At 37.1% G+C, this 10,337-nt stretch overlaps 1 protein-coding gene across 1 annotated transcript; it reads left to right on the top strand.

Annotated features, from left to right (window-relative positions):
* The first annotated feature begins 351 nt into the window (after window positions 1-351).
* On the top strand, window positions 352-9,964 carry LOC105441303. Its single transcript, XM_030991957.1, has 6 exons — window positions 352-548; window positions 1,232-1,473; window positions 2,816-2,950; window positions 6,949-7,111; window positions 8,178-8,244; window positions 9,432-9,964. Exons 3-6 carry the CDS (start codon window positions 2,831-2,833, stop codon window positions 9,688-9,690), a joined length of 609 nt encoding a protein of 202 aa, XP_030847817.1. The 5' UTR covers window positions 352-548; window positions 1,232-1,473; window positions 2,816-2,830; the 3' UTR covers window positions 9,691-9,964.
* Window positions 9,965-10,337: the final 373 nt, after the last annotated feature.

Raw genomic sequence — 10,337 nt, 5'->3', positions numbered from 1 at the left:
GTATATAATAAAGCTAACAAACTACATAATACAATGGAACACTTGACTGAAAGTAGGGGAGTTTGATGTGGTGCACAATGGCACCCCTCTGTAAATAATCGAATAGTCCATGGCGTTCATGAATATTCATGTTTTTGCTTACCTCGGCAAAATGCTTGCCTATACTAAATGGACAAATTACGGTGGGGAGTTGGCTGAAATGGACAGAATGAACAAATCAGAACTGATCTATGATAATTCATGCTTGTTATCCTTCTAGTCATGCTAGTCAAGTAGATTATACAATCTTTTACAGTTGAGAAAAGGAACAACTTTTGTTCATCATACCAACCTTTATTTTGCAGACGGCATAAAAGTTCACTGGGATTTTCTGACAGACAGTTCTCAAGAACTTACCCTTGAAGATAATGAAGTAGTAATATCCTGCGGCATCAGATTCTCGCCATCTGGAGCCAAGCTCAGCAAACCTATCAAGGTCACATTGAACCATAATGCACACTTCACCAATCCAAGACGGGCAGAGATCGTCTTCTACACCCGCAACAAAGGTCTGGGGCAATTACAGCGGGGACCTGACTAAAGCTCCTGTGCCAACAATAGTTCCAGGCTTTATTTCTTTATTTCAAAGTTATAGGCATATGATTAGGGTAACAATTGAATTCCAGGTTAGGTTTAGGCTTGGGGATATGGTTAGAATTAGGTATAGTGTAAATTCAATCGTTTAAGTTAAGGATTCGTGTATTGTAGGAAATTGAAGCGGAGCAATTGTCACAGGAGTAAGTATCATGTACCATTTACCGCAGCTCATATGCCTTTTTCATCAATCAAACAAACAATTTTTGACATAGAAATAATACCATAGAATATGAGTAAAATTATCGTTAACAATAGGTAAAATACATGTCACCTTCAGTTTTCTTTCATATTTGATTTTTGTTTAATTGTTTAAGTGATAACTTATTCATGTACCAGAAGATGATCGTATTGGAACATGGGGCATATGCCCCCCCCCCCCACCCCCACCCCATCCCCATCCTCCCCCTCCAAAAAAAAATATGGGGATCAGGAAGAAGAAAAGTTCTATTCCATAGTGAGAGTTGATGCATACATGCTGTCTCTCAATGATTTGTTGGATTATATATTCACCAATAACTTAGCATTGAAAAAAAAAACAATGACGAACAAGTTTCATGTGGAACAAATATTTGTGTTATAAATCTCGTTTGTATAGACTCAACAACTTTTGAGAGAATTCCGGCATCCACCGACGGTTGCCCACGTTGTGACGTCAGATCAAAGGACTTGGATATCTACGTAGATCATTTCAGTATTTGGTGGATTGTGGCCCTAATCACTCGGTACTTCGTCGGAAAGAGGGTCGAGTGCACACCATACGTAAGACCACCTGTCACGAAAGGGTTCACGCACGTAGTGATACTCTGCATATGTGACGATCTCTTGGATGTTATTAAGGTGAGACAGAGATAAGGGCGTTGGACCGTTGGTTTATAATTTTGGATGGGGGCGGGGGGGGGGGGGGGGTGGGTGATCGGTCGCAGGAAATATTCCAGCAAGTGAGTCGAAAATTTAACCCATATGCCGTTAAGGAGGCCTCAAAAAAATATAAATGAAGAAGAGAACGAGAAAGAAAAATATGTTTCATTTCCCAAAAAAGTTCTCTGAAAAAAAGAAGAAAAGAAAGTGAACACATTTCTGGCTATTTTATGATTTGATGACGACTGAATTAGTTGCTGTGTGTGTGTGGGGGGGGGGGGGGACACGTATTTTTTTCTGTCACGTAATTTGTAATTTAAGCCCTCTGGATTCATTCCTAGCATAGTAAAAAGAAAAATATATAAAATGTATATAGCTATGTACATATATATATATATATACAGTGCGTCCCAGAAAAAAACGAAACCGAGTATTATCGATGTTTTATCATAACTTAATCCCATTTATAATTGATAAATGACTCATATTTGGAAAGCTTAGGTTCTCCTCTTTCATTTGATGCAACTCATATAATACATATTTCACGCATAAGTGATTCAAATGAATTTGAAGAGAGGAAACCAAAAAGTTATTTGGCGGACGAATCTCCGTTTCGTTGACAATCAGCCATGCATGGAGTCTTTTGTCTACGGCTGATTGTCAATGAAATGGAGTTAAGTCTTTTGTCAACTCTGTTGCTACGGCAGGCACCCAGTGAAAACGAATTCGTTTGACAAAATTATGGAAATGCAAGCACTACTTCAAACAAACAGATTTTTTTTCATTCCTTGCTCATTTTTCCTAATTGAGGTGTCATATGAAAGGGCAGAACCTCATCTTTCTAAAAATGTGATTTTCTCCTTGAAACTCAGATACCGTCCGCCAAATGACTTTTTGGTTTCCTCTCTTCAAAGTCATTTTAATCACTCGTGCGTGAAAAATATATTATATGAGTTGCATCAAATGAAAGAGGGGAATCTAAGCTTTCCAAATATGTGTCATTTATCAACTATAAATGTGATTAAGTTATGATAAAACATCGATAATTCTCGGTTTCGTTTTTTTCTGGGACGTACTGTACAATGAAACCTGTCTATAAAGACCACCTAAGGGAGACAAGACAAGTGGTCTTTATGTACAAGTGCCTAAAGCACATGTTTCAATGAAAAACGAGAATGGTTTGACTGTATAAAGCTTTCTCTCTTTCTTGATATATATATATATAGAGAGAGAGAGAGAGAGAAAAAAAAAAGAAATGAAGAGAAACAGATATTGAGAGAGGGAGGTCTTATTTACATTACATTATTTTTTGCTCCAACAGAAAACAAACGAAAAAATGGCGAAGCACATAATACTCTCTCCGCCCCAGCAAATGTTCGTAGAATGGAGGTGTGGTGATATCAAAATCGAGTTGTTCGATGGCCCAACGGATAATGAAAAGAAGGTTGAAGAAAGGGTATGTTGTGTATTTCAAAGGTATATGGATAATTAAATACATTAGGCCTTTTTTTAAATGTAATGACATTTAACGCAGAAGCCTAATGATTCCCCTACCTAGCAATTATTGGACACAGTGCCCACCCATCCCTTTCGTTTTCAAGTAGCCCTAAAGTGCCTCTTTTTACATAGGAAAAGTGTCCCCTTTTACTTCAGATACATGTATCTTGGACCATGTAAAGAGAGAAAAACACATTGGAATCGTTCCTGATAATGTAATCATAATGTGGGGTATATACCATTGTCAAAACAAACAAAAAATTCGCTTTGAGGTTTCCTTTGTAGGTGACCCTTTTCCCCCAGAAAGTGCCCTTTTTGCTGGTGCCCCCTCCCCACTTTCAATGACGCTCCGCCGTCCCGGGCCTGCTAAAACCCTTTAGCATCAGGGGGCTCCGCCCCTTGGACTCCACACCAAGTTACTCCACGCTCTACCAAGTCGTGAATATCCCCCCCCCCCCCACTTTAAAAAACGATCCATGAGGCTTGCATATTATGGGCAGCCCAAAACAGGGCATTTCGAAGCCGGATTTATTAAATATTTCAAGGTGCCATTTTGGACGCTATTTAATACCCTGCATGATTATGTTAGTATGGAAGGCCATTTGGGCCATAGAGCTCGCGTCATGACGTTTTCTTCATTATTTACTCAAATCCCTTTCGTTTTGCGAGCAGTGCTTGCGAGCCTTATCTAGGTTCCTTCCTCGATAATGATTTCTTTCAAACTTCGTATCTGAGATACTAACTAGTCCACACGTGTTGTCTTATCTAGCTGTGTGTAGGCCTACATCAGAAAATAGGAGGAGAGGCTGGGGGCCTCACCTTGATGGCCGTCCACTGCAGCCAAGCAGCACAGCTAGATACGGCATAGTTGGTCAAGCGCAGCTCAATCCTGTTTGACTAACCACATGACTGTGTGCTCAGTGTATAGACTCACTGAAATGTTAACCAGTCATGTCATTGATTTCCTTAAAGAGAGGTCCGACAACAAGTGGTTAGAGTTAGGGTGCGTTTAATCGACACTTTTTCACCCTAGAATCACGGTTTCTAAAGACGTTTAGTTCAAAACGCAATGCGTCCAAGCGATTTTTTTCGTCGGTCGTAAAAATAAACGTGTTTGAAAACACAAACATGAAACGCTGAAAAAGATGCGTTTTGTATCATGATTCTGCAGAATCACGGTCGCTAAAATTCGATTGAACGGACGGAGTTCTCAATCATGATTGTATGACGGAGCCTGTTCCGGTTTGGGCAAAAACCGCGCGCCTGCTTTTCATGCAATTTGCGTTTACTATACCATGCTCTTTATCGTGGCCTTTTCCGTTATGTTATACTTTGTTTTCCTTCTATCTTTTTCTCTTTCTGTCTTTCCTTATGTTATTCTTTGTTTCTTCCTTCTATTCTTATGTTATTCTTTGTTTTTTCCTTCTATCACCTTCTCTTATGTTATTCTTTATTTTTATAATTCTATCACTTTCTCTCATGTTATTCTTTGTTTTAATCATTCTATCACTTTCTCTTTTTGTCTTTCCTTATGTTATTCTTTGTTTTTATCATTCTATCACTTTCTCTTTTTGTCTTTCCTTATGTTATTCTTTGTTTCTTCCTTGTATCACATTCTCTTTTTGTCTTTCATTATGTTATTCTTTGTTTCTTCCTTTTATTCTTATGTTATTCTTTGTTTTTTCCTTCTATCACTTTCTCTTTTGTTATTCTTTGTTTCTTCCTTCTATTCTTATGTTAATCTTTTGTTTTTTTTCCTTCTATCAGCTTTTTTAATGTTATTCTTTGTTTTTTCCTTCTATCACCTTCTCTTATGTTATTCTTTGTTTTTATAATTCTATCACAGTCTCTTATGTTATTCTTTGTTTTAATCATTCTATCACTTTCTCTTTCTGTCTTTCCTTATGTTATTCTTTGTTTCTTCCTTGTATCACATTCTCTTTTTGTCTTTTATTATGTTATTCTTTGTTTTTTCCTTCAATCACCTTCTCTTATGTTATTCTTTGTTTTTATAATTCTATCACTTTCTCTTTTGTTAGTTTTTGTTTCTTCCTTCTATTCTTATGTTAATCTTTGTGTTGTTTCCTTCTATCAGCTTTTTTAATGTAATTCTTTGTTTTAAGCATTCTATCACTTTCTCTCTCTGTCTTTCCTTATGTTATTCTTTGTTCCTTCCTTCTATCACCTTCTCTTATGTTATTCTTTGTTTTTTATAATTCTATCACTTTCTCTTTTGTTATTCTTTGTTTCAATCATTCTATCACTTTCTCTTTCTGTCTTTCCTTATGTTATTTTTTGTTTCTTCCTTCCATCACCTTCTCATTCTTTGTTTTATTATTGCGATCTATGCTCAAAACAGCAGTCGACAGTCGCCCGTAAACAATTCCAAAAAGCGCGCGCCGAAGTTGACCTATACTTCCTGGGTCACACTGCGAGTGTGATCCGCAGTGGCTGGGCTCGAAATGAGCTAGAATCAGCGTTGATGAAAAATCGCTTCAACGCTAACCGCAGTGACCTTGTTTTTTGTAACGGCGTTTTGATTTGTGATTCATGTTTGTGATTCTAGCTTCGAAAATTCGATTGAACGCACCCTTAGACCACAAAGAAAAAACGCACACTGGAGAGAAACCTTTCAAGTGCAAACATTGTGAGAAGATATTCAACTCGTCTGGTAACTTAAAGGGAGAGGTTCGTCAGTTTCCATGTGCAAAAGGCCATAATTCGCCGACACCAGACTTGGTGGAAATACCATTAATATGAGTACAAATCTGCACACGGCAAACCCGTAGGCCAATCGAAAATTCTCCCCTAGTCTTTCGGAGCAAGTAGGTCCATGCTCGAAGAATCTTCGGGTGAGGGAAAGCAGAGCACTACATAAGGTATAATGGCCATAAAACTGAAGGCTAACCCTGGTGATTGACAACACCTGTTATTGGGTAAACACCTGAGCGGTGTCTAATTCCCCATGAGAGCTCAATTCTATGTCTTTAACCAAATACATGATAACTATGGATATAACTATTACACGATTTTAAAAGACGTTATCATGCACTGTTTTTTATGGTCTCCATTGTGTTAGTAAATGCCAGGAAAACATCACTTATGGGGGCTCGTGGACGATGCTCTGCATATTCCCTGGCATCCAATCAAGGTCATCTGTCTCTTCGTTCTCCGAAATATCTCACTCGTGACCGTCCAGGCGCCATTTTGTCTTTTCGGGCTGTTTTAGAAGTCTATCTTTCGGCCTACCTATCTTCACCATCCGATATGCTACAGAGTTATAACAAATTTCTCTAGATAGTCCGAGAGATGCTCTTTCGTCTGTTTATATGTAGAATCACGAGCGTCAATGCATGCAAATTTTCAAAAACGATTGCAGGTCTAGTTTAATTTAATGTTCAATAATCCCCCTTTCTCTCTCTCTCTCTCTCTCTCTCTCTTGCATACACACTTATTACTTGCGAACGCAGAGCAGCCAACTACACAGGTACCCACACAAACACATGCACATACACCCGCCCTTTCTCATTAGCCATCAACATGGGGATGGATCTCACTTTTAATGTCAAACTTTTAATATCATGTACAAACCCTTTCGCCGAATTTTCATTCAGTTGATACGAAACATTATTAAGTAAATTCTTAATATTTTCGATTTCATTTTTTTGATAAAAAGTGTGTGTTACTTTTTACCTTTACCTTCTTTAATTCACAGAACTAAGAAATGCACTGCAACGCAATTACGCACATTTTCCCCTCTCTATATCTTTCCCGCCTTCTTATTTTCAATTATTATTTACCCAGGCATGATTATGTGATTTATGTACCATTTAAAAATATTCTAGGTAACTTTAGAGTGTGCGGTGATGTTTGAACTTCAGGTTATGCTTTTCAAGTTGTCTTTTTAATGAGAAAATTAACTCAACTTTCCTTGAATTCCTTTTTCTTTTAAAATAGAAACTTGGCGAAAGGGATATGAACCACGTTGAAAGGAAACAATTCTTCTTTGACGTTAAGCCACTCGAGTCCGGGGAAAGCCAAAAGTATCTCAAATTCACCTTGGATCAAAAAGAGTCTCCCTCTTACCCGACACGGATTCGATTTATCTTGCCATATGATGGTACGTATGATGGAGGGGCCAAAAGTTACCCACTTTGAGCTGAAAGTCTAAAAGAATTCTAATTCCGTGATTTTAGAACAATGTCTTGTGGAAACTGGTTGACTTCTGAGAAAAATTACGACTGACAAACGTCAATAAAGTACGTGATTCACTTTCGATCCCCATTCCAAATATGTTTTACAAAATAAAATGGTAATAAGCTATCCACATGCAGCGCATGAATGCGATTCTTTATTTTACGGAAGACTATCAAATGTGAATTTCACCTTAAATTCAAACTATTAACGATCAAAATGTTTAAGAATGGAAAGTTATATATGTTGACAGATTGACATTGTAATGCTGTTAATTAGCTTCTTTTTAAAGGAGTCCTAGGACCAATAGATGTGTATCAATCATACTCAATTTGGGTTACATATAATTAATAAAAAGTGAGACAAATCAAATTTGTTCAAAATTATGCAAACTAAAACCAAACACTGACAGACCTGTTTTTTTGTTTAAACATAACATAAGCTTTATAAGCACAAACTAGACAAATTTCACATTGGCGTTCGAGTAAAGCCCATGATCAATGACTAAATAACCATTATGATGAATTAGGCATATACAGTATACACAAGTTAGTTTCAGTGTGGTACAGGGGATATAAATCATAAACTTAAAAGGATAAATAAAATCAAAGCTTTAAGATTTCTGTGCAAAAAAAAAGTCATCTGACACATTTTCTTCTTCTTCTACTGTTTATACTCGTTTGCTATGTTTGCCATGTTTGCTATCCTAACACAATTATAAAAGTAATGTTAACGTGAGCTTTTATTTAACAGAGTAGTGCCAGTTTAAATAGGATATAGTTATTCAAATATTTCGACACTAGATCAGGCATTGGGAGGAGTGTAGCACTTGAAATAATAGAAGCAAACAAATGAGTGTCTCTAAAAGAGTAGCAATATTAAATGTAAGTTTTTTAAGTTGTTTGCTACAATAGCTTTAAGACCAGCACCCGAAACCAGCCTCAAATATTAATCAAAATGGACTTGACTTTTAATTAATGTATATACTACAGCAGCAGGAGCACCATTCCTTCCCATGCATGCCAGTGTACAAGCAGCAGGTGTGCCAGCGCTACCAGGGTATGTAACCGATCTATAATATATTTGAAAGAGTAGGCCGAGTTGTGGCGAAAATGAAAAGCACTTTATGAACAATCTTGTTATGACGGTTTGGAAGAATATCATATTAGAAATGTCGCCTGAAATGGATTTCTCTTCAATGCCCTTTTATTTGAAATATTACATTAAAGAACAGAAAGCTTAGGATTATTATATTTCTCTTGGGTGTATCTTATATTTAGCAATAATTCGTCCATTTCTTTAGATTTGTATCATTCCACAAACTCAAAGTATGCTTCATTTCGTATATATTACATCATCAACCTTTCCCAATCGCTTCCACACAGTTTCTTTCACATCGTAATCTCAAGACCAGTGCTGCACTTTAGTGACATATAAAATGGGTTCTGAACGAGGTATTCTTTTAACTTAATAAGTTAATTAATAGAGAGGTATTTCTCGCCCTTATGACGGAGTTATTCAAGTTATTGAAAGGACCCCAAATTACATACTTCTAATGAGATATAGAATAGGGTAAATTGCCAGTAAAGTTCACGAACAAAAAAGGTGTGTTATTTTTATTTTTTTGAAAGAGCAAGTAAGCGCTAAAAAGGGTAACCTTTTCACGATAAAAGCAAACATGTGTATTCGTACGTACCCGTTTTTTGTGAAAACAAGATACCGTTTATGAATGTGCGCTCAGTAAGCTAAAACTTAATGTTACATTGGATGGCCCTTTTCGTACCCGTTTTTGTTTATTACGAATGAAGGCATATTTTTTGGATGCTATTCTTGAACATGTGCTAACAATCAGGAGGTTTCATGGTACACATTTTCATTCAACTTGACTCGTAATTCCATGGTTGAGGGTTTGAATCCCAGCCGGGCACGAAGGTCCTTTGACCAATTCATTTATTCACATTTGCTACTCTCCACCCGACTGCAAATTGGTACTTGGCAATTGCTGGGTAATAATAATAGTAGGTCCTTCAGGAAGTGTTATAGTAATGCAGCCGATGTGGTGTCCTAGGTATACCTTCTTTAAAATAATTATCATAATCATGATTATTTTTATTATTATTTTTATTTGTGTTAGCGTCATTATTATTATCATTATCATTATTATCATAATCATCATCATGCGTCAAACCTTTGACTATGAAGTAGCATCAATGAGTGGTAATCATATTAATCGTTTCATTCCCCAGGTTTGATCTCAAATCAGATGAAACATTTGACAGGCTGTCGAGACACATGCCTGCAGAGAAATACACATCGCTATGCACAGGTCTTGGCATCGAATACAACGAAGCCAACAACATCCTATGTGGGGCAACCAATGACTACCAGAGAGCTACTAGGTCTTGCTTGGCACACTGGCAAACAGAAACTGGTGGTAATATGGACCAACTGAAGACTATCCTTCAGGAGATAGGAGTCGGAGATCTAGCAAAATATATTGAATAGTCGTAATAGCTCCAGCAACTCAGTTGTAGTAGAGGAAGAAATAAAACGGAGGCTAGGGTCACTTTGTAAGGTGTGTCAATGTATATGCAATAAACCCATATACATAAGATGGTTGCAGCTTTCAATATGATGGGGCCCTTTGGACAAACATTCAAACTTGTACAGAATAACTGTTTCATCTTATTTTATGTATATATGTTGTAATAATGTTGGAAGAATATCGCAAAATATTTTGTTTTCTTTTCTAATTCTTCGAATTTGAAATATGACAAGATTTTGGACCAAAATACCATGCAACGTATATGTGCCCGTGTGCGTGAGTGCGTTTGTGTTTGTGTGTGTCTGTAGTTTGATATATCTATGTGGGCTGAGCATGCGACGTTCAGCAAGACTGAGTCAATTTCTTCTCAATTACTAAGGTATACAACACTGTTTGTGTGTATGGAACTCAATCATCTCTCGATTTTTCTTCAGACAATCGCTTGGCCAGACCTCACACATATCTGTAAATATTTGTAATGTTTTGAATGCATTTAAAACGAAAAGAAAAAAGGGTATCATATAATGGATTTTCTTTAGAGCCTGTCTGTACTAGTTTGGGCAGGAGGGATTATACCTCCCTGCGTAGTCACTGGCAGGTGGTTATC

This window comes from Strongylocentrotus purpuratus, unplaced genomic scaffold, assembly GCF_000002235.5.
Source record: "Strongylocentrotus purpuratus isolate Spur 01 unplaced genomic scaffold, Spur_5.0 spur5_contig_845, whole genome shotgun sequence".
Classification (NCBI taxonomy): Eukaryota; Metazoa; Echinodermata; class Echinoidea; order Camarodonta; family Strongylocentrotidae; genus Strongylocentrotus; species Strongylocentrotus purpuratus.
Note: the sequence above shows the minus strand (reverse complement) of the source record. Positions and strands in the feature narration are given on the sequence as shown.